Source organism: Melospiza georgiana, chromosome 11 (assembly GCF_028018845.1).
Source record: "Melospiza georgiana isolate bMelGeo1 chromosome 11, bMelGeo1.pri, whole genome shotgun sequence".
Classification (NCBI taxonomy): domain Eukaryota; kingdom Metazoa; phylum Chordata; class Aves; order Passeriformes; family Passerellidae; genus Melospiza; species Melospiza georgiana.
In genome coordinates, this window is record NC_080440.1 from 13,636,884 (window position 1) to 13,662,354 (window position 25,471).

General features: G+C 38.3%; 1 protein-coding gene across 1 annotated transcript in view; it reads right to left on the reverse strand.

Moving 5' to 3' along the window:
• The window catches only part of CACNA2D3 (calcium voltage-gated channel auxiliary subunit alpha2delta 3), a 382,632-nt gene that overhangs the window by 251,281 nt on the left and 105,880 nt on the right, over nucleotides 1-25,471 (reverse strand). Inside the window, exon 4 of the mRNA XM_058032041.1 lies at nucleotides 10,883-10,942. Coding sequence (XP_057888024.1) covers nucleotides 10,883-10,942 — 60 coding nt within the window. The remainder of the gene's footprint in view (nucleotides 1-10,882; nucleotides 10,943-25,471) is intronic.

The window sequence follows — 25,471 nt, forward strand, 5'->3', positions numbered from 1 at the left end:
TCAAGATCGAAATAATGAGCTTGATATTTTAATTTCACAGTCAGCAATTATGTGAGATCCAGAAACAAAGACACAATACATGCACTGGAAACGTTAAGGTACAAATGCATTTTCACTCAATATCTTTCTTCTAAGCCAGAGGCAAAAAATATTTTTTTCCTACAATAAGCAGTATGTACAATACCCTGGAAATATTTCTACTATGATCATCTAAGATTTACTCACTTTCATACTACACAAGTCAGAAACATGACCTCATCTAGAGCCCTGAACTACTTAGTGACTCCTATCGTGCCTTTCTCATATATATTCATTAAATCTCTATCTATAATACTGTTATTTCCATTTAAAATGATTGTTGCGTAGCAAAAAAAAGCTGCTTTCCCACAAAAATGAATAAGCCTAGATCACTTCCACCCTTTTCAATAATTTGCCTATTCCTAAATACTAGGCTGGAAGAATATATGACCCTTAACTTAATCTCATCACCAAGCACCTCCAAAGAAAAAAAAAAAAGCACAAAAAGAGAAAAGATGGTCTGCCATTTATGTCTCCCATTTATAGTTTATTAAACCTAGAGATAATAGGAAAAAGGTGGAAAAAAGCAGAGAATGTCTGGGCTGTAGTATCAGATATCACTGCTTATTACTGGCTATCTGCCTAGTAATCATAAATCCATTGGGTAATATTCTCAAATCTTTTGCTTTTCAGGTAGGTGTGAGCCAAAAAGAAAAAAAGTTTAATTTTCTATGAAGAGCAGAAAACAGCAAGCACAGCACAACTGGGTACCAGGATGCATAAATATTCCTGATTATGAGCCCTTGCACATAAAGCAAACAGGAAGAGTTTGAAGTTAACAGTGTGTACATCATGCAAAAGGTATCTCTGTCCCAAAAGATAGATATCACATAGACTATGAATGAACTGCTCCAATAAATTATATTATTCCTCAGAGGGGAGAGGAGAGCAATGTTATAAACAGTGACTTCAGAAAAGTGAGAACAATAGGGCATTGAATTTTGTAAGAGTGAATTAAGGATCTTTTTTTTCCTGGAGGAGATCTCAGTATCATTGACCAATGAGCCTTATAAATAAAAGCATTAACTCCAGCTCTGCCTGTTCCCCTAAGCACCTCAGCATCTTGCACTTTCAACATTCTGTACCTGCATTTAGTTTCTGCTAGAAGCACAAGTATATACAGAATTAAATAGAGGTTTCAAGTAGGTTTTTCTAAAATATGCTTTCCAGGGAACTCAGAAAACACATGATCCTGGCAGAACACACATCTCAGACACAAAGCTTTGATGAGAGGCTGAGTGTGCCTTTGTAGAAGACTTACCAAATCAGAAAACAACAATCCCTGTACATCACCTCCTCCCTGTGCTGTCAGATATGCGCTGAACATCCACGGATAAAGGAAAGATAAACCAGAACAGAATTTTGCAAAAACAGTCTTGATAGGATCAAACTCCTCAGATCTCTCACTTGCCTTTGGCATCACTTAAACCAAGGGAAGTCATTTTCTTAAAACATTCTCAGAGACCTTGACAGGACTGGGATGTAGGAGTAAGTGTGACTACCAGTGTGAACCCTGCTCTTACCAGTGCTGAGGGCACAGGCACAGCGCTCAGAGCTCTGCTGACCTTGTTGCAGCACAGAGCTAAAAGCTAATTAAAAAGCATTTTCATAACATGACAAGCTTTTTTTTTTCTTTTTTTTCTTTTTTTTTTCTGTGAGAGAGGGATGTCCAGTATTTTCAAGGCCACAAATCTGAACAAAAGAAGACAAAAAACTGCCTCCTATGAAGCGAATTTCAATGTCAAATTCCTGTTTGTTATCACCAATATGCCAAACATTAAGCACGGGCAGCTCTAACTTCACCTTGTATGTCATTTTTCTGGCTCTTTAGCTGCTCTCTTGGTTAGTTAGAATTGGAAATTGATGGGCCCATAAACATCTATGAGAGACATGTTATTAAACACATCATCTCTGTCTGCTCTGACAACGATAAGCCAAGTTCTCCAAGGTTTGCAGCAATCTCAAGGAGTTCGTGTTTTTCAATAACATTGTGATCTTTTTTCCTCATCTATGCAGCATTTCTCCCTCACTCCCAGTGCACACTTGTTTTGCCTGACTTCCCTGAAACCTGTTTTAAAACTTTATTTGAATGTTACCTCACTTCTGTTCTCTCCAAAGGGTTTTTTTAAAGTAGTTGAAAATAGTTTCTCCATTTCAGTCTCACTTTAGGCAAAGGTAATGGCTCATAGAGAGACTTGCAAAAAGATTACTGTCAGTACTCTTGAAACACTTGAATATTAACACTTAACAGCTTTGCCTTTACACTTTATTTAGGTATTTCTCCTTCTCCAGCCTTCTTTCCTGCACTTCACAGTCTTCTGACACTTAACCTTTTTCTGCACTGTTTCTGCTTTCTTCTGCATCCTCCACATCCTTCCTTTCCCAAAACAAAGCCTGCCTTGTTTAATCTGTTTTGCCTACAGGTCCATCCGTGCCCAGGGCAGGGCCTGGGGTGGGATCATCTCTGCCCAAAGGCCAGGCTGTCTGAAATGCAGGAAAGCCTCCAGCTGCTCAGACTGTGGCACTGCACAGTGCACACTGCTCTGGCTGGGTGAGAAAGCAAAAATATTGCCTGAATCTATTCTGATTTGGACAGTCTGGGAAGGAGCCCTGGGCATTTTGAGAGTAAATTGTTTTGGAGTCTCAGGTAAAGTTCTTGCAAGTTTACCTTCACTCCCAGTTTGATATGACAAATTTCACTCTAATTTTAAGGATTAAGTACTGTTATTGATTTTCTGCTGGATGTTCATTTCATACTGTCTCTCTCCTTTTTCTCCCTATTACCTGCTTGAAAATGAATTTATCTATTTTCACGTGACTGATTTCTTCTGGTACATCATTATCCTCTGATCTGAACATGCTTGTTCATTCCTCAGTTCTATTGGAATAAATTAAAGAATTGCCTTGCAAAAACAATAATTGAAAGAATTCTGTGTTGCAAACAACAAATTGTTTTATCACTATTCTAAATAGCATTTCAGTTTTATTTATAAAACTCATGAGTTTGTGTGAATATGCAAGAATTTAAGCTTTTACTTCTTTTGAAAGTGTCTCTAATACTTACAAGATGCATACAAAGAGCATTAAAAACCCAACCTGGAGATTTTTAATGACTTGAGAATGGGAGAGGAAAAACTGTACAGGTACTGTCTGCATGCAAATACTTTCTGTTCCATCTTCTTGGTGCCGTTAGATGTGACCTGGTAATCTTCTTAGTTTTGGAAAACACATTTCTTTATTGCAGAATTATGCCAGAGAGGAAAAGATCTGTGCTGCTGTTCAAAGCTGTCCTCTGAACCATGCAGGAGAGACACTCAGGCTAGAGCCTCTGAGATCCAAAACAACTGCCCCATCCATCAGGCTTTCCTGAGCTGAGTGCCTCACTAACTCTTCTGCTGAATTGCTTCACATCATACAAATAATTTAATATTCACTAGAGAAGCAACTGGAACAGGTTGCTCATATCCTGAGAGCCCCACCTATGTGATTATGAGCTGCTCCTAAGCAGAAGTTTCTCTTGCTCAGGAAAACCTTTGGGGTGTCTCAATATTTAATCAGAGAACTTGAAATTTTGAAAACACTCGTGGGATGATAAAGTTATTTCCTTCTCATTGCTGGTAGCAAGCAAGGATAACAAAGGACCACATAAATATAAAAGGTAAAATCTCAGGAAAACAGCATTATCAGCCAGTCATGCAGCTCTTTGGCAACTCCAGGTTTGAGGTTTCAGTAATTTTTTACAGCAGGTATCAGGAGGAAAAAGCACTGAGTCCATATTTGATGGGTAGAGCTGAATTTATGGAGTGTTCTTCAGTGCACACCTCACACACTTCAGATAGAGACTGCAGCTCTGGGAGAGGTTGGCAAGGGTAAACCCAGAAATGTCTGGCAAGAGTAAAAACTTCTGACTTAAGGGTGCCAAGAGGACAAGTCCTGTAGGTGAAGTGAGAAGAACCAACCTCCAGAAACCTGTGCCAGACTTCCTCAGAAGCAGAGAACATTATTTGCAGTAACAAAGTCAGCCCAGAGCTGCCAGTTCCTCTGCTGTCAAGCCCTGAGTATACAGGACAGCTATTGAGCCAGGCAAGCAGAGAATTACTGCTCTTTTTGGATGGGCCCAGAACCACATACTAAAGATACTGCAGAACCACATCAAATTTAAAAATTGCTGAAAAATCACCTCTCCTGCATCTCTGCTTCTGAGACAGAGAGTTAAACTCTGCTCTTCTGTGCTCAAAGTCACTCCTTGTCAACAGAAGTTATCAACAAACTTTAAAAATCACTCACAACAAAAGTAAAATCCCTCTAGTTATTTACATTTGATTTGTTTGTAGTAAGAGAGCACAGTTCTTAGCAAGATAAATATGTGGGAGGAAGGAAAGTAATAGAAATTATCCACTGATCATTATTGTCTTCAAACATCCAAAATATTCCCGCAGTGCTCAAAAACCCCCAAACTAAAAAACTCCAAAGCACAAAAAATGATAAATGAAGTTATTTATCATTAGGAGATGAGCTAAAATATTGCTAGTCTGGTTTCACAGAACCTTGTTTCTCTTTTACTCTTCCCTTGCCACAGAGTCAGAAAACATAAAAGCTCTGAAATTAAAATAACCAAAAAGGTGCATGGCCCCTCTTTCTCTGTACTCCCTTTCTGAAACTTAATCCCTGCCATGCATGCAGAGCAAAGGCCAAGTGGAAGTCTTCCTCTGAAGATTACTTTGTGTATTAATTCTGCTGCATTTTAAAATTTTTTTTAATTTCTTTTTCCCAATATTTTCACAGCCATTTCAGTTTTCCTCTTGGAAACCTCAACAAATAAATAGGAAAGAGCCGACAAGCTAAAATGCTCTCCACTGAAAGGGCTAAAAATCTGAAAATCAATTTGTTGCAGTATTAGAGCAGTTGGGAAGTCCTTAACTTGAGCTCACAGAAATCAATAAGAATAATACAAAACTAAGAACTGCAAAGAGGAACCTTTTATCTCTTTCAGAAAAAAAACCTGAAGTATTTTATGAAAGAAAAAATACCAAGGAAAAACTAAACTAACACCAAATAAAAACTCTAAGAGATGCTTTTATGATTTAAATGTGGCTTGCTGAGTCTTATAGTTCATTAGTCACTAAGCACTCACATTTCTGTGCACTTTTCCCTTCCTTTTAGCTTTTAAAGTGCACTGTAATTCTTAAGAGTTTGGGCCTTTGGTGATGCAGTCAGTTTTTAAGGGCATTCTGAATTCTGTGCTTACTGCCTTTCCTTGATCTCCCTTATCTTTTGATCAGTATGGGAAAATTCAAACTCTTCAGAATAAGAACCACACCTGTGCAGGTCCTGGCAGCATTTTGCATCCTAGCTGTATCCAAACTGTGTCTCCAGCTGGGTGGGCAAAGCCAGAGAGAGCCTGAGGGTCGGAGTGAGATGGAGATGAACCCTTGAGATCAGAGCCTGGCTGAGGCACCTGGGGACAGAGCTCCAGATTTCACTGATGGATAACCTGGAGTGCTCTGCAGCTACCTGTGCAGGAGCTGTGCAGAAGTTTACAGCCTCAGTTTCCAGCTCAGATTTGTGTGAGCTCCCAGGGATCCCTTCCTCCTCTTCCCTTATTGGGAGCTCCAGCTGCAGCGTCCACATCCCACCCAAACAGAGCTGAGAGCACCTGGGCCTGCAGAATGTTTCAAAGTCTAAAAAGGAATTCAGGCTCTTTCCAGGCTTGGAGTTTAAACAGGCTGAATTCTGATGTAGAAAATATGCAGCTTGAATAAATAATACATGAAGTATGTCAAACTTCAGATGTGGCACTGCTATTTTAAAGGCACTTTTCAAAAAGTCATTTCAGTTGCTGGTTACAAGTGCTTGAAGTCCAACAGGCTTCCCTTTCCCATTGTGCATGTCCAGGACCCTTTAAGAGCTGAATTCAGACTAGTGGAAATTATTCTAACAGCCAGAAATATTAATAGACTGTAAATTTAGTTATCATGTGCTTCATGCAATATTCGTGAGATTATAAATGCACAAACAGACTTGTCTGAAGTACTAACATAAAAGTAATGCATGTGTTATAACAGGAGTTTCATAAGATTATGTGGAATAATTCTTCTCAATTATTTTTTGTCCTTGTATTTTTCAGTACCTGATATCAATGTAATTATCATCTGTTTGTTTAAATGCTGATTAAATCCCTAAACATTTAATAATCCATCTTCATAAATTTTTGCCTGGCATCATTATACTAAATGAATATTTAGGTCAGATTTTTTTAAAGTACCATCAATTTAGGTTATGATTTTATATCTATACATTTTATTTTATTTAGGATCTGTATTTAACAGTTAAATTGCAAAATTAGAAAAAGTCAGACAGCTCTCCTTAAACAATAAACTATTGAGTAATATTAACATTTGGAGGATTAGACCCAGAAGTGCAAATCACACGGACTAGACTAATTGTGTTCCTCAGCCCTCCTTTACTATTTGTGCTTTCTCCTAAACATCTGAAGTCTTTCTTTTTGTATAAAAAAGTGCATTGTTCACATGTGTAAACCACTGGAAACCCCTTAACCCTCCATCTGCTGATTTCACAAGGTTTTTTATGTAGCCAACACACATAGTCGGAGAGTAAGGATGTGATTTTTCAAGGACATGAAATGCAATTTGGAGTTAACAGACAGCAAAATCTGGCAGACAGGTACCTAACTCTGGCATGGTTTTGCAAACCTTTTCCTTAAGGCTCAGCCATATGTTATAGATCTTAGAAAAATGAGTAATGAAAAACAGCCTTACACCAGTATTCCTTTTTTATCCCACTAAATTAACTTTAAGAGTATTCTTAAAAGAAACTAATCCTTTCCTAAAAACTATTTGATTAATCCTCTTCTAGTCTTCAGGCATAAAACTGAAACAAGGTCAACCACCTTAACACATTGGCACTTGAATCTCTGCTGTCTTATGCAGGAAGTAAAACTACAACAATCAGAAACATAAAATCTGGTAATTCCGGTGCATCAACTGTGCACCAGCCTTGATTCCAGCAGAAAGAAATAACCTTGCTTTTTTATCACCACATCACACACATGCAGAGAAAACTCGGCAGGAACGTAAAGCAAATGAACTAATGAACTTAATTAACACACAGAAAATAAAAGAACTACCCTGCAGATGTGTGTTTGTAGTGAAATCAGTCAGCAAATGAACAAGTAGTCATGACAAAATTTTATATAACTTTCTCCAGTCACTGGGGTCAGAAGTACAAAAGCTGGGTAGGGACTGAGTTATTATAAATCTTTCTTCTAAAATTAATGGGGTTTTTTTTTGTTTGTTTGTAAGAAACAAAGCGCAACTTCTTATTGCTGCTGCACGGAGCAAAGCCCAGCACCAGCCCCACTGCTGGGCACCCTCTCTGAGATCATGGGAGCCCAAAAAAGCCCAGCCCTGCCAGAGGGGTCCTGCCCTGGCTCTGTGCAGGTCTGTGTGCACAGAGCTCAGCTCAGGTGACACAGGTGACACAGTGAGCAGCAAATTCTCAGGTATGTGGCAGCTCCAGGGAAGAGTTTTCCACTTCAGAGCCTCTTCCAGGGGTCTGCACACCAAACCCCTCAGTGTTTCTGTGACCCACAACAAGGCAGTTCACAGCTCAGGAAACACCCCCAAGCACAGAGGTGGTGAAAGATCAAGAGGCCAAATTTCAGTTACCAATAATTATAAATAATTTGGATTTTTTTTTTTAAATAAATCATCTCCTAGCAGAAGATGGTACCCTCTTTATTATCTTTCTGCGAAATCTTTTCTGTAGCAAACAGCTAAGCCAAGGAATCTAAAGGATGATTGTAGAACCACTTCAAAACCTGCAACAGCCAATACTCTGTCCCCTTCCTGGGTATCTGAAAATAGCAGTTGACCTCTATGCCGGGGGGTTTTTCCATTATGTTAAAGTGACAAAATCAGGGAAACAGCTTCATTTTAAACAAAGGTGAGCACAGAGACATTCCCATGTAAAGGAAGCAATTCTTTACACCTTTGAATATATTGTGACAGGGCAACTTGCTGCAGTAATACAAATGGTAACTTATTTTACATCCCCAAATGCATTAGGCATGACTAAAGAAATTCCACTTATAAACTTGAAAATAATATTTAATAATACAGAATGACTTGCATCCTTACCCACGAGGTAAGAAAACCCTGGACTGAGACTCAAATATAAGTAGCATTTAGAAGGTTATTTCCTTATAACCTCACATCCCTAATAGAAGAAAAAAAAAATCTCCCAAACCCCAAATATTGCAAAGTAAAGATTTAAGGTCTGCTCTCACTGATTCATAGTTTGGCCATTACTCAAACATGCAGTGTATAATGCTGATGAGTTAAACATCACATCACCCATTTTGATTTATTTCTTTCAATTCTTTGGGAATTTTATTTATGTTTATAACTACAAGGTCAGTGGTGCCAATAGATTCAATCCAGGGATAGATAGTTGAGTGCTTAGACCATTACACAGAATTACAGTTTATTGATTAGAATACTTATGGAATAACTAAGGACAAAACTAATAATGTTACTAAGAAAAATGCCCAGAAGGGATCAGGTTTAGTCCAACCAAGTAATACAGTTTCAGCTTTGCTGAAGAGAATACCAGCAGTCTAAAAGGTGAACTCTTAGAGTTATTATTTTCTTTAACTTGGTGCTCTTCTACAGTCAATAAAAATATTAATATTATTTTATTTCTCCCTTCTATCATTTTTATGTGCTAAAACAATATTATCTATGCTGTCCTCGAGACCATAACAAGGCAGTTCACATCTTACAAAACACACTCTCAAGCCCAGAGCTAGTAAAAGATCAGGAGGTCAAATTTCAGTTAACAATAATTATAAATTATTGGATTTTTTTTTTAAGCAGAACATCTCCTAGCAGAAGATGTTACCCACTTTATTGTTATTCTCCTAAGCAAGAAAACCACTTTCTTTATTTGCTTTCTGAATTTGCTGAGTATCTGTGCACAAAGAGCACAGGCTGATGCTGTATCACATATCACCAATTCAAAGCATTTAATCCTGTCTTCCACACGTCGGCCAAAGCAATACAAATGCCAAGAAATTCCTCTTTGATAGCAGAATTGTATACACTGTACATTATATAAGCCTCCTGTCCCCTTCCACTTGAATGTACACTATCAAATCATCCTGGCCATTACTTTCTGTTGAGCAGATGGTATTATGAGATTTTTGATAAAGAACAACAATCACCCAGGAAGGGTTGCAAAGGGGTCGCTGGAACCAAGATTAACAATTGATTAGCTTTAATGGACCGTGACAGTAATAAACAACAGAGCTCCACACAAAGATTTGATTGTCCTGTTAATGCTGCTGACACAAATGGCTCTTAACTGGCTTTCTCAAAGTGTTAATATCGCCAGAGATAGCAAATGAAGGACTTTGCCAAAGTGAGAACCGTCCTGCAGTGGAGGAGCATTTACTGCAGCCCTCTGAAACATCTTCTATCAAGTGTGTTTCTGGTTTATTCAGACAATGGTTCCTATTTCTCCAAGGCTTAAAGTTCAACAAAATGAAACGCTGCGCACCTCTGCAAGGCAGGGGTATAATAGAACTCTAAAGCATTTGAATAGAGAACTCAGCACTCCTCAAATATACAACAATAATGTGAATGATCATTTTCAGTGGGCTCATTTTATCCTCACTCCAGCTTGGGCTGACAGATGTCAGTATCACAGCCTTCTAAACTCAATATTTTTATGCTTGGTTCTGATAAGTTGACTCTATTTTTTGCTTCCTTTCTGCACAGAAATCAGTAATTTGCATCATATTTTCATTAAAATAAAGTGGTTTGTGATTACTGGAAATAACAAAAAAAAAAATCTGAAAACAAAATCTGAAAACAATACCTAAAAGATCAGTTTATTTCTTGGATACACGTATGGGAAACTGTCTATGGAAAAAGTCTCTGTTTCTTTTAATTCTTTAAGCCCAAAATTTAAAAATAGACTTATGGCAAATATTGACAGAAGGTTTTAAAATTAAAACTGGGGAGAGACAAAAACAAAACTCCACTTAACATTCAAAAAAAACCACAATCATTCCAGAAACCATGGATCTAGGTATTCAATTAAAGATAAGGAGGTATTTACTCACCTAAGCATTAAATAAGACTTTCTGTTAAACTTTTAAGGTTAAATTACTCGGTTTCTAAAATCAACTTTTTTTTTTTTTTAATTATGTGTCTCATTTAATTATATGTCTTATTCAGGAAAAGGCTTTTGTTTTAACCATTTTTAGCTGTGAGCTGCCACGGTGCTGCTCCATTCCAGTGTTATTCCTAAAGGGAGCACACAGCGGTGGCGCAGCTCTAAGGGCTCCTAGGAAAGAGAAAAGGCAATTCTGCTCAAGATCCCAGCACAAACCACTGGCACCAACCAAGGTCAAGCTAATCCCATCCCTGTGGGTCCCTCCCCATCTGCAAACTCGACTCTCAGCAGAGCAGCTCCTCACCAGCACACAGCAGCGACACAACACGAGGGGAATTGCTGGGTTTAAAATGTGATCTCCACAGATATGCAAGGGAATTTAAATGAAATCTCTGAAAGGGTAAAAGCCACCTGCTTGGTGTCCCAACACACCAGCACTAAGTACATAACCTGTCAAAATACTGAGCCAGCCTTCATTAATTCCATTTTCTGTAATCAGCATCGTTCTATTACTCACATGATTGGCTTTCTTCAAGCAAGCTGTTGTATAAACCGTTAGTTATACTCTGATGATAAACCATTCAAGAAAATAATTATTTCCTACCTGTAAGTCAGCATCAAATTCATGTTTCAGGTAAGCATCTTCTGCAGCTTCAACAAGACGCTGAAAAAAAAAAAGTGTGTCTTTGAAATAACAGAAAACAACTTTACAACCCAATATAAAAATAAAGATTGTTTAAGCATTTTGTGCAATTTATCTGCTGTCTTACTTCACTGAATAGAAATAAATGATTTAGATTTAAAAAAAAAAGAAATAAAAGACCATGTTTTTTAAACCCTCAGTACCCATTGATGGTGGTACAAAACTCTAAAAACAGCACACTTATTAATAAATACAGAAATAAAAAAGTCTCTTTTTTCACCAGTGCTCAGCTTTCTGTATCTCCCATTCTGAAATAAATAAAGTTGATTTCACATGGACTTTATTTTGCACTTAGGAGTGCTTTTCAAATCTTCCATAACAGCAAACAGGAGTAATTCCCCAATAATGCACTTGATTTCAAGAAACTGACATAAAAATTAATTTCTAAATTACACATCAACTATAAATCATAAGAAAAATATAGACTAGGTTTGTTTACCAAGCAGACTGAAGTACTACCTTAACGTGGTACATTATCATAAGATTTTTCTGCAATTACAGAAGTAACATTTACTGAATGGCAGCAATTCAGTAGGATTTTTGCCCTCTTAAGCATATCCAGAACTCCTTGTAGCAGTTATTTTTCCTCACCATTGTCATCTGACAGGAAAAAAACAGGGTTGCACCAAAACACAGCTACCTGAACCATTTAATTCATAAAGGGGTTTGCTGCAGAGATTGGGGATTGACATTATACCCTTTCTAAGGTTTTACTCAGCATTCTTTATACTTCAGAGTATTTTAACCATGGAGGAAATGCCTTCTAGCTTGCATTTAATCTATCTGAGCATTCATATATGTACAAGCCAAAATCAAACAAAGAATACTCTGTGTCTTTTATTTTCTTTGCTCTATCAGACACTGGTACACATGGATGTTTTCACATATTTTACGTCAAAAAGCGAGGTCCAGACTCTCATTAACAATACACAGAGCGGGCAGCCATGCACACATTTTTTTCCTCCCTTTTCATAACAGTTTGCACATTTATCAACTCTTTGGATATAAATCAAAATGAAATCAGAATTCATATTGATTGCTATACAGTTTGAGCTATAATGGAAACTGAACCAAGAAAAATATTTCGGGTTGCCAATGCAGAACAAATGGTTGAGCAGAACGCTGACAGTTTGAGCAGAGCCCCGGTGGCTGCAGGGAGGGTTTGTGCTCACTGGGTCTGCAGAGCAGCAGAGTCCCAGCCTTGCTCTGCTGCTCCATCCCATCTCCCCCTGATCCATCCCACCCCCAGCTGCCCCATCCCATTTCCCCCTGGCTCCATCCCATCTCCCCTTGATCCCTCCCGTCCCCAGATGCCCCATCCCATCTCCCCCGACGCATCCCATTCCCCAGCTGCTCCATCCCATCCCCATCCCATCTCCTCCTGCCCCATCCCATCTCCCCCTGCCCCATCCCATCTCTCACTCACCCACAACCAGCACCAGCCCCAAAAACCCCAGGGTCTCTGCCAGGCTCCTGCCCCTTCCCTGCACACCCCGTGGGGAGGCTCTCCAGACTTTTCTTTGGTGCAGAACCACAATCTCAAACATACAATTTAAAGCTGGAAATACTCCTGATGCCTCAGTTGATACAGAGAAGCAGAGGTCACCTTCCCAGAGCCCTGTGCTGGGAGTAGCTCCCTGACATTTGGCTGGTTCCAGCTTTAAACATCCTGTCCCATGAAAACCCAGCTGGTCACAGCAAACCCATCTGACCCAAACTGGAACTGAGCTGGGTCCAACACTGAGCAAATCAAACCAGAACTGGACCGGTCTGAGCTCACCTTCCTACGTACAGGGGTGAAAGAACCCAAACATAACAATGCATCCCAACCTGCTGCAGGAGGGGGATCTGAGGGAAAACATCTCAAATGGAACTGTGAACATCTGTGTTGTTGTTCCCACTACTCCTGCACTATCTGAATAGTACCAAGAACAGACCTTGCAATGTGCAACATAAGTGAACCTTCATTTGAGCCCCAAATCTTTGTCTTTAGAATCTAAAAAGGGAAATAACACAAATTTTCTCCTCTGAAGGGGAAGCCTTATAGCAGCTGAAATAAATCCGTACACATTTGAACATTCTCAGAAGCCCAACTTTAATCAGCGTGCTAGTGACCTCCTGAAAGGATTTTACAAATACAGCCCTCATTTTTCAAACATGAAAAAGGCCTTTTATGTAAAATAACTACTCTAATTCAATGCATTACCTTTATTTTCCTTTATAATAAAGGCATAGGTGTATTACTACTCTGTGTTCACCTGATACAAAAGTTCATGACTGATGAGCTTGAGAGTAAAAACGTGAAAGGATCAAAAAAATTCTTCATACAGAAAAGAATACATGGAGAAGGAAACCATGTCTTTCTTTTCGTGCTGAAATACTTACTTAATCATCAAAAGAAAAATTATTATAGCATTTCATGAGATACCAGTGATATTAGATATCAGTACCTGGCGGGCTAGAAAAATAATTCATGGCTTCTTATATAGTTTGTATTGATCCCAATGTGTTTCAATTATATTTTTGCCTCAGTGAAATAAATTTAAACTAAGATTTATCCCCCCATATAAGAAATAACTAGAGAAGCATAAGATGGGCAATAGTAGGAACATCTGGTAACAAGAGCAGCTCAGAAATGAAAAGTACTGCATTTTATTTTATTGAATTATTCATTAAGATTTCAGTTGTTACTTTTTTTTTTTTTTTAATGTACATTTCAGCAACATTCTCTACAAGAAACTCAATGACAAAGAAGTAAAGTGTCTACTGACAGGAATTTTTCCTTGAAGCTGTAGAAGCAAATACGTAAGCACATTTTGTGCTTTGCCCTCACAAAACTAAATAAAAAAATTAAAATTTTGGTACATGAAATGAAAAAAATACAAGCATGTGCTGCAATTTCTACATAAAAGTCCTTAACCACAGTTTGCTTAAAGTATCTCAACGCCATTATGAAGGAAAGCCAATAATAAGTCCAACTCCACAAAATGACATATTAGTGGATATACACAAATTATCGGAATGAAGAAATTGAATGCAAATGTTTCATGGGGTTTTTTGTGTTTTGAGGGGGGAATTGGTTGGATTTTTTTTTTTTAAGAGGTCCCCAAAGGGTTGAAGCACAATGGAAGAAATTCCTTAACACTCTGCAGGCAAAAACATAAAAACCACATGTAATACTGCAACTTTTTTATATGGAGGCAAAAGATCCCTTTTAAAAAATTTTAATGACTGAGCAGTTATCTACAAATGAGTCTCAACATTAGCATGATTAACAATTTCAGCTTAATAGTTTATAATGACATTCTGAATAGAAATGCCAATATATTTTCATTTGAGCAACCATGCTCTCAAATCCTTGCTGGAGCAAGTAAATGCTTCCCAAGCTGTGGCTATCCTGCAGGGAATTGGGAGTTATCTGCATGCACTTACATGGAATGAATTATGAGCACAGAGTGAGAACTGGTACACTCACACCATTCAAGGGTGTTTTTTAGAAGAATTTAGCCCTAAATGTGGAAAAGTGTCTGTGTGCACATAAACAGGCAGGTCAAGGGCAGCACGCAATCTTTAGATAAAGCAATTATAATGTTCCAAGGCACAGCTCAACTGAGGCTCTCCCAGTTAAGGAACTAATCCTTAGAATTTTCCCAACACACATAAACATGAGAAAGATGAAATGCCTGACCCAGAATATCACAATGCAACATGGATAAAAAGAGGGCATGAAACAGGAGATGAACAAATAACACAATCACAAAAAACCTCAAAATGGTCCCCAAAACATAAGCTCTATGTTTTGTATATTCAGTGGTACTAATGCTATAAATTACACAGAAAAAGTTGAGAGATGAAAAAGAAATGGTTTTTACCTCACAGTAATTTTTTTTAAAATAAGTCACTGAACTATCTCTCAAGTTACCTAACAAGGTAATTTTCTCGACAAATGATATTATAATTTCAGTGAACTGATATTCCCAAATAAATTCTTTCAAGTTTGGTTGCTACAGATAGAGTAAAGGAAAGGTGAAACAGAATGGATGAAGAAGAATTCAACAAAAAATAAGGGGGAAAAGGAACAGAAATGGAGAGGAGAGGTAAAAACAAAAGCTGAAAATAACAATTTCAAGAAAAAAAATCAACCAAACATCCAGAGGGGTAGGGTAGTTATTTTAGCTTCTGAGATATTTTCTCTTTTCATGTACTTTTTAAGGGTTGCAGATTATTTCTCAATGATTCTCCTTCATTAGAATCCCATTTTGAAGTTAGATTAAATAAATTCATAAGCATAACCAATTTTGAAACAGTTTCTGAACTCCTGAACTGTGGAGGGTTACTAATCTTTATCCATGAATGCTGACAGAAGTTATGCCCTTCTCTCTTTTCAACTATGAAATCTTTAAAAAAATTATTTCATTGTTCCCTTTCTATTTTTCTATGATGAACTAACTGCAACACATAAAACCAGAAATGCTTCTCAAAATTGTTGTTCTCAAAACTAAACTGCTACAAATCACAAAAAAGCATCAATTAATTTGATAGCTCAAACTAAATTATAACTAGTATCAGCTTTGTACTGGCATCATCTAAGTCCATAACATAAATAGTTTCTATTCGATAATAATAATTTAATATCATTTCTTTTTAAAAATGCACAGGCATATCACAGTCATTAAAAAAGTGTAGACAAACCTGTGTAGGCTGCTCTTATATTCTAGCATCAAATGCATTCAACCCACAGGAAAAAAAAACCCTGAACCCTAACAAAGTTTTTCACTATTTCCCATGGCATCAGATCTATTTGAGGTTCCTGAAAACATTAATATCATTTCAATGTAGATTTGAAATGTGTTTTGGAACTAAAAATAATAATCATTTGTGTAACTTTACCAGGTCTGTCTCTCTGACTCCTGTATATGAAACTCTAAGCAAGATTTCTATCTTAATCAAATGTAATGAACTCTGTGAAGAAAAACAGCAGATAACAAGAATGGAAAACCTATGCCTGTTTTTAAAACCTTATGTCTTTCATATCTTATATCAAGGTTTCTGCTACATTACCAACCAAAAACCAGCAGCAGTCTGTGTGCTGGAACACCAGTTTTCTGTGTGCAGAAAATACTTACAACTACCAGTAGTTACCCTTCCTCAGGTGAAATATTTAGTGCAATTTTAGTAGCCTTACTATGGATTTGCATGTCTAATTTCCAATCAGAATTTACAGTAATTGAGCTGTGAATATGCCAAAAATATTTCCTAAAGTGCTGCCAGATAACTATTTAAACACAGTTCAGCAGTTGAAAGTATTCCTGGGAGAGAAATGAGATTGGGTTTCCATCATCAGAGCAATTTTCCTCACTGGCTTCCCCGTGAGAAACCCACACTGTGCATGTGGGATCAGCAATAGATCACTGGACTTTAAGGACATTACCCATGTCCTGAGACTTTCCCATTTTGGGGTTCATTTCTGATGTGAAAAAGTGGTTTTCCTCTCCAGCAAATCTGTAAGGCTGCAGGTGCTTTGAAAATTTCTGAAAAGGCGGGGCTGTTTAGAGAGGGTATAAGATTTATTAGCATTTAGTGAGCTTAGGTAATATTCTGGCATGGTGCTAATTCTGCTGCAGGTCCTCCTGAGTTCCCTCAGAGTTCTGGGGTTTGCTCCTTTCACAGCTCATTTAGCAGACAAGGTAAAGAAGCCAGGAGAGAGTTTGATGCTGTTCCTCAGCCTCACTTTTATTTCCCATGCCCAAACCCAGTATCATATCAGATGGCAGTGAGTGCCTCAGGGTGAAAACAGGCTTCCCAATCTCAATGTTTTATCACAAAAAGCTTTGCACCTGTTTGCCATAGCACACAGAGGAGCATCAGCCTCTGATGCTGACCTTGGAGGGATATTTGCTCCTCTCAGGAGCACAGCAGCAGGGCAAGGCAGTGTGGCTGATTCAGTCCTTGAGGTGGGGACACACAAACACACACAGGAGGTTTCCTCTTTCCAGAAAGCCTGGCAGTGTGTTTTATACCCCAGATTGTTCTCCTCAGCTGTGTGGTATTTTCTAGGGAATTTTAGCACTAAAATTGCTGTTGCTGTCACTAAGATGCACCAAAAATTATTTGGTGCCTGTTACTTTGCTATTCAAATTCCTATCTATCTTAAGATAGATATCAGTCTTGCAACTAATGCCACAAAAAAACTGCCTGCTCTGTGACTGCTATCAAATTCCTCTGCAACCCAGCCAGACAATGCTCAGCCACACTAAGTGCAGCAAAGAACAATCAAAGCAGAAATTATAAATAAAGGATAAAAATAAATTAAAAGCTTAGCATATGCAATTATCGCAAATAACTTCAATTATCCACTTATATTCATTCAAAACTGGCAGATATTCAGGTTGATTGTTGTTAGAGTGCTAGCTGGTTTTGTGAAGCAACAAGAGTTCAGCTTGGCACAGTGCTGGACAAAACAGAAATGAAACTGCAAGTGGAGTAAAGTACATGAAATTCACACATTGCATAACAGTGGCTAAGACAATCCTGGAGTAATTAGATGCATTTCTACTCAACTAGGCTGACACTATATTTAATTATGGCATCTGGAGTTTGCCAGGGCATTGAAGGAAGACTCCATATGAAGAAGATAACACATTTGTCTTGTACCAAGTTCTTCAGTGCTTAAAGGCTGCACAAACCCAATATATGAGATATAAAATATGCAGATTATCAAATCTGCTCCTACCATGTTATTATGTCTAGCACAGAGCAGAATGAGGTGCTAAATAGGGTTTTATTCCATACTTTTAATTCCATATGTCCCAGACATCAAGGAATCAGTTCAGCTGCAGACACAACTTAGAGCTGTTCCAGGGACATTTAAAATGTGATTTTTTTTTTGTCTGGCTGGGGTACAGCAACAGCCAGCTCCTTCAGCCACTTCTCCTGCCTCAGGGCCAAGAGGAAGATTCTTCAGAATTTTGCACCAACCACACATCCACCCAAAGTTGTGTAATTTTCTGGCAATACCTTTATTCACCATTTTCACTTCACTTGCAATATGGCAATACAATTTGTAAAGTTTTACTTTCAATGAGTAGCTCACAACCAGTGCATTTTTCTCTTCCACATACATTTAAAAATTTAATCAAAATGCTACTTTGTAAAACACCTTCCAAAAGCAAGGGAAGCAGCCTGTGTATGAGTCCATAGACTCACCTGCTTACACACATCATTAAATATTGTCAACACTAACCTGTGAGTGTCATAATGATCCTTTTCCCCCTCTCTCCTATATTGAAACCCCTAGATTAAAACATCTGATTTGTTAATATTTTTCACACATTTAGGGCGACACAGGTCATACTCTTTACCTGACTGTCACAATTGCTCCCTGCTCAGATAATGCCAGACTGTCTTTTCTGCATTTGAGGACAGTGAGGATTTTCATGGCTGAGCAAAACCAGCTGCCCCTCAGCTCTGACAGCTCTCAGCACCACTGCTGGATGCTCGGCAGGTCTTGCTTGAGAAACATTTGAGATAATTGTTTTCAGTCTAATTCTTTTAATGAAAAATTCTCCTTTGGTAGAATTTATCTCACCTAACCTCGTCTATTTCAAAGTTAATCATCTCTCCACTGAAGTTTCCTAAACATCCTTCATTTGTAGCGACAGAAAACCCCAAAGGTGCTACATGTTCCATTCTAAAATAGCTCATGAGATACAGAAAGACCTTTGGAACTTTTCCTTCACTCTTTTCTTCACTAGATGTTTAACTTTATATGATTGAAACTAAGGGAGATGAATCCCACACCATATGCGCAACACAAATGAGCTAAAGGGAAATGGAAATATTCCCGTGTGCCCTCAGTAGGGAAAGGACACTTGAAGCAGCACTTTGTCCTGCCAGCAGTCCTGGGATGAGTCAAGATGTTTCTGTTTTGTTTACATTTAGAAGCACCAAGTGAAATCAATTGTCTTTGCTTTGTTCCCTCACTCAGCTTTTTCCTCACCTCTGCACTAAGGCTCAGTCCCCCAAGTTAATTCAAATTCAACTTGCAATTTGTGGTCTGCTTCAACCAAACCAGTCATGATATACTGTCCTTCTTTCGGTTTCCAACCAGATTACTGTCACACAACAGCAGAAAGAAAACAACCCTCAAGATTTATTACTCCAAACAAAGGTCAGTTCCAGAGTTTGCAGGGACAGACTTCCATTGCCTAGCCCAGCACTCCATCACAAGGCACAGAGCCTTGTCTTCACTTTCAAACCAAGCAATGCAATGTCCACTGGACTGGTTTTTATTTCTGACAGGGTCAGGATGTCAGTTGCCAATAGATTAACTGAAAAGGAAAATTTTAAAACACTGAAAGAAAAACAAAACACCAAGTTTGCAACTAAAAACTCCCCAGCCTCTTCTTGCAAGTAGAATTCTCTAAGATAGATATTGAGGCAAATAGAAAATTATTGTGAAGATGTGAGGAAAGCAACTGGTATCCATTTCTAAATGCATCAGAAGTGGATTTTGAAAGCATTCACCAAGACTTAGAAACCCAGTGTTAGATCTCAAGTTAAATAAGAACAGATTCAATAATAGAATGTACCAAATTCTGCCCTCAAACACAGCCATGGCTTAGTCCTGTTCCTTTTCTTACTGAGCACAGACCTAGACCTACTCCTGTTTCTTTCCGACTCCTCTCTCCATAACCTGAGCTCATTAATACCACATTAGGTGACGCAAACTCCACTGTTTAAGTTTTTCATTTTACTCTCCACTTCTTCTGTAGCACCTATCAGCCATTCTTTCTTCTGACGCTTAACAGCCTTGGTGTGCACACTGTCAAACATGTTCACGACCAAGCTTTTCTAGGTCCCTACCAATTCCTCACTCTGCTGACTTCCATTTCCAGTTTTCCCTATTCCCTTTTTACTCTCATCAAGCACGTCTAGAATACCTTGCACTAGCACAGTCTAATTCTTTCACCTTTTTCTCTTTCGACCATCTCACTCTTCCCCAGTCTCTGCTCTCCTTGTGGCAGAACCTTCCTCAGCCTCTCCTAAATCCACCAAGAGACCCCCTTGGCTGCTGACCCTCCCAATTTCCAGTGCCCCAAGGTGAGCACAGAGAGATGAGAGCTCTCTCCTGGGTCCAGAGGGCACATGGGCACACTGACAGTGCCTCAGCAGACAAAGACACTCTTTCCCCTTCCTGCTGCAATAAGAAAGGTGGGATGGTGTCTGTCCCTGAATACAGACTTGTATTTAATTTCCCAATCCAGCTGGGGGAAAGTCTTGTTCAACCCTGCACAGAAAATTCACACTGCAAAGAACTTTCAAAGATTTCACTTGCAGACAGTCTTGCTGTGATACATTTCTAATGGCCATATGCCTCCATGTGTGGAGTTTCCAAATGCTAAAATCTTGATCCAGCTGGAAGAGAATTTCAAAGAAAACCTTGTGTCAAGGCCCCAGCCCTGCCAATTTCAAGAGTTGATTCCCAAGCACAGAAGTGCTGCAGAGTTTTAATGAAAAGAACATCAGTATTATGTTTAAAAGAGTAAACCATTGCATTTCCCCCAGTTTCTCTCTTGTAAAAAGATGACGTTCAAAGATAAAACTCCAAGTTTCTTTGGTCTCCTGAACCATACTTTATAGTTCTGGAGACTTCTTTGCTGAGAATGCTGGAAATAATTACAAAATCAACTTTCAGACTAAGTGATAATTTAGTCTTTTCATAGTTTAGTATATTCTGGCTGGTCTGGTACAAAAAAAGGAATGAAGGACTATGTTGAAACTCTCTGGTTTTGGACCTTTTGGAAAAACTCTTGGGTGTAGACATTTTTCCAGACTGACTGGACATCAGTTCCATGTACCTGAAGGATTTTGGTGGTACCTGTGGATTAATGCTCAAGTCCCAGAGAGTACAGGGGTATCGCTTTGCCAAAGTCACAATTAAATGCAAGTCTGCATTCAGGTACAGACACCATCCCATCTAATACTTTTTTTATTAATAAGATTTTTAGTTCTATCTCAAGAACAATATTAAACTGCCCTTGTAATTAAAGGAAAACTGCAAATTCCCAAACCCAAAGAAAGGCTGCATTGCATAGTCAAAACCTTATCTGCATTGTTTTGTAAAGGGAACAAGTTCAAATCCAGTGGGTGCTTTGTTACCTATTTAGAAGAGTCTTGTACTTGTATTCTCCTAGTGACTAAAAGATAGCTGTACTTTCACCTCTTAATTAGTCTTTATCAACTGAAACATTCACCATTTAATTATCGTATGCAGATTTATTTGGGAAATGAAGTAAAATATGCAACACAGCACAAAACTTCCGTTAAGCTTGACACACCTCTAGATTTTGGTATGACCTAGGGAACTCTTTTCATAGAATACTCCCATTTTTCTGAGTAATTTTTTTTTCTCCTGCCTCTCAAAGCACTTCTAAAATGCACCTGGGGAACAATAAGAGTCTTCACAGAGCTAACCAACACCTGCAGGTCCAAAAAGTAACAACCAAGACTACAACCGAGCCAACAAAAACTATTAGCTTAAGTTTGCAGAGGCAGTGAGTAAATTATAACAATAGTCCTCCATTTATCTTGGATTATAAGAGAATTGTGAATCACCCACAAGGGTGGGCAGGCCCTGGCACAGGGTGCCCAGAGAAGCTGTGGCTGTCCCTGGATCCCTGGAAAGGTCCAAGACCAGGTTGGACATTGAGGCTTGGAGCAACCTGGGACAGGGTAGAACAAGATGATCTTTCATGCCCCTTCCAACCCAAATCATTCTATGTTTCTACTGAAAATAAGAGGAAATTAAATGTATTTTCTATGACCAAACCATTATAATTGATGTTTTCACTACACCAGGACACAAAGATGAGTAAAACATGCTCAGTAATTAGGCTTTCATCATAGGCCCTTGAAGAAATAAGGAGCAAATTGAAATGAAGAACACTTCTGTGTAACACTTAAATGGTTCAGAATGAGTTGTCACCCACTGGATGTTTTCTGTTTCTGATATCTCACACAATCCTTATAAATTATATAAGACCTCAATAATGTAAGTACCAATAAATAGACATAAAAAAATTTAAAAGTCAGAGAAATTACTTCTTTCATCTGAAAACATCTCAGTGGTCTGCTGTAACTATTGGCAGGAAATCTGAGATACCATTGACTGAAAAACCTTGGGAGAAAGATTCAGAAAATTAGATAGAGATATTGCATATATAATGAACACAAGGTGCAGCTCAGCTTACATTCCTTCCATGCCCTTCAGTTGGTGACAAGAAATTTGCCTGCCACACTTTTGAATTCAGAGTGTAACACTGACAAATTCTAAAATGCCTTAACTTTTCTCACTTTTAACTCCATAATTTAATAAATGTTGAGATGTTACAAACTTTCACAAGCTTCTTGGACTACTCAGCTAAGCAGAGGAAGCCCTTGCCTTACTACGGGTCTGACAGAGCCCTGCCAAAAAGCCCATCTTCTACCCACAGCCTGAGCAGCACTCACCATAAAAAATAAACAAAACCACGACAACAAAATGAAAAGAAATACAATTTTAAACACAAAATATATAGCCAAATTTTGCACATATTTAGCAAGGCTATCATTTATCGTCAGTTCCCTTTTTTAGGCTATTTTATAAGAAATCAATCTGTGCTTTGCTTGGATCTAACTGAATCACTCGTAAAGAAAAATCAACAACTTGAACACGAATTCTAATGGAAGTGGATTGTTTCTATTAATTTCATGGGGTTGATTGATGAGCACAGCAACCTACTGATCTAAAGCATCAGATCCTAACAGCATTTCCCAAAGCTGAAGCACTACAGGCACTAACCAAATCTGAGACCCAGGTAGTTCTTGCTCATTAGCACTTCTACTTGTGAAGTGCTCTTTCCCCATCACTGCTCCCCTCCCAGCTTTGTTATTTAACATTCCACTGTCAAAATAAAATATAACTATAGCTGTGTCACCCTTAAACTTTCAAATATAGGAGGTTTTACCCTCTATGTCTGCTTAAAAAGTAATTTTTATTATCTGGTGTAGCTAGGAATAAATTATGTTTGCCATATAACATTTCCTAGAGAGCACAGGATTTTGGGGACAAAGACTGCCACCTTTTGGCAATAGTCTGTAACAAAAAAACCCCAGTTTCTTAGGTCAATTATCTTATTCTAGGGAACATCTTTATTGTATTATTTTTGCATCTTATATCCAGCAAAGTGAAGAATAAAACATGGGGTTTAACTGAAGCCAACCTGAAAGAAATCCAATTTTTAGGATTTTTGCATAGCAACATAGGGTTTTAGCTTGGAATCAGAGAAATCAGACCTAGGGTTTTTTTTTCCTGGAGGACACTATGAGTAGATAGCCCTGGCACACAAAGTTGAATATTACATAGGAAAACTCATTTTTTAAACATAAAAATATTAATTTTTATGCAATTTTTTTCTCCATGCAGTACTGATTTAACCTTTGAGTAAGTCTGCTCTATTCATTAGGTCAGAAGGTCTTAAAGAGAAATTATTAAATAATTAGAATGCATCACAATAAAATAATCTACTGCCAACCTTAAATGGTATTTCTACTTTTTCAATACTTGACCTTGGAAACAAGGATTTTTCATGATGTTTTGAGTGTTGGGGCTTTTCTAGCAGCTGAAATAAAAAGGGGTAAAACCAGATTCTGTCATACAGCACAAGGGGTATACTCCCAGGGATTCAACTAAAAAACTTTTATATTAGTCAATGTACCTGATGCAAAAAAACATCAGGGGTGGTGGAATCACCAACCAGCAGTGTGCGCCACAAGCACCATCTTGATAGAGGAAGGCAAAGGAATTACTGAAATAAATCAATTAACAGAAGGTATGAAATGTTTGGATTCCATTTGAGAAATGCAAAAGTGCACAGGTAGAATTCTTCTAAATCATGGACAGAAATTTTTGGGGAATAATTCAAGAATGGTTTGGGGGTTTAGAAGAGTCCTTAGAGGTTCCAGAGAATGCTCAGAGCAAATGAAACATGCCATGAGTATGAAATACACTGAGAGATCCAAAAGTGATCAGCAATAGAGGACAAAGGAAGGGCCAAAACAGGACAACAGAGGGCCTGAGAAAAGCTTGTAAATCAGCAGCATGGGGAAAATAATTATCCAAGTTTTTATTTTCACCAGAAAAGTAAAAGCCAGAACTCACAGAGAACAGCTGAGAAGATGAACGAAGATAACACTGATAGAGCCAGAGTAATTTGCAACTTCAATACGTGAAGAAATCAAAGTTGAAGAATGAACACAGAAATGCAGATATATTTTTGTTAAAACAATTACAGAAAGATCAAAAGAGTATTTTACTGAGCTTCTCAATGCTGAAATTCAAAAAAGCAATCGGCCCTTTTCCAGACAGCTGAGCCATTTGTAGAAGAATGAAATTGTGAAGAGCTTCAAGAGGCAATCAGAATACTGAGGAGAAACAAAAGCACCAGGTGTGAGTAATCTTGGCACCGAATTATCAAGAACAAGAGGGGGAAAGGAAGTCAAACACTTTATAGAGGCATTTGGTTAGTTTGAGTTTGGGCAAAATTTTCAAACATTAAGATACATTTGCTGTAGTTAAAAAAAATTAATTAAATAATCTAATTTCACAAAAAAACTAGTCTTACATTGAAGAATAGAATTTTGAAGCTTTAGCTGTTTTCAAACTCATTCACATTTCCAGCATGTTAAAAACATATCTTTCTTCTACAGATGTTGGAGGGGTGTTTTTGTTGGCATGTTTTTTTGGGGGGTTTTTTTGGTGTTTTGGTTTGTGGGTTTTTTTGTGGGGTTGTTTGTTGGTAGCTTTCTAATTGTATTAAACCCACAATCTATTAAAACCAGGAACTTGAACAGCACTCTACTCCTGATTTTAAGAACCTAAATATCGTCAAAACGAAAAGCTCCCGCCCTTTAAAGTCTGCATTGAAAGCAAGTGACTAACCAACCCCTCGCCATATGGAATTCCATTGATTGAACTGAATTTCAGCAGTGTAATTCTGCTTTTACTAGTGGGAGCCATGAAAGCAGATGAAGGGTAGCAGAGCACAGCAGAGCCTACTACCTGTCTGGCACCAAAGCCGCGGTGCACAGATGGAAGAGGGATCTGCTGCAGGCTCCCAGGCTTCCACACCACACAGTTCACAGCTCTTTGGAGCAGGCTAACAGTACATGCTGCTTAAAAACTATTTTGCTGCTGTTAGCAGGACTTCCATATGGGGACTGCCATGTTCCCACCGCACACATTACATGGCTTGCTGAAGAATGTGCCATTTCCAGCCTTCCCAAAATCATGTCCTGGTGGTCAGGCCTAATGCCTGCAGTCCCCTCGGCCTTGGTAGTTTTCAACTGACTGAGGAAGTAAAGGAAAACATTTTTTTTTTTTTAGAGCTCTTAGGTATAAAGGCTGGGATTAGGGTTGTAAAGCAGTATCATCTTGGCAGCCTCAACTCT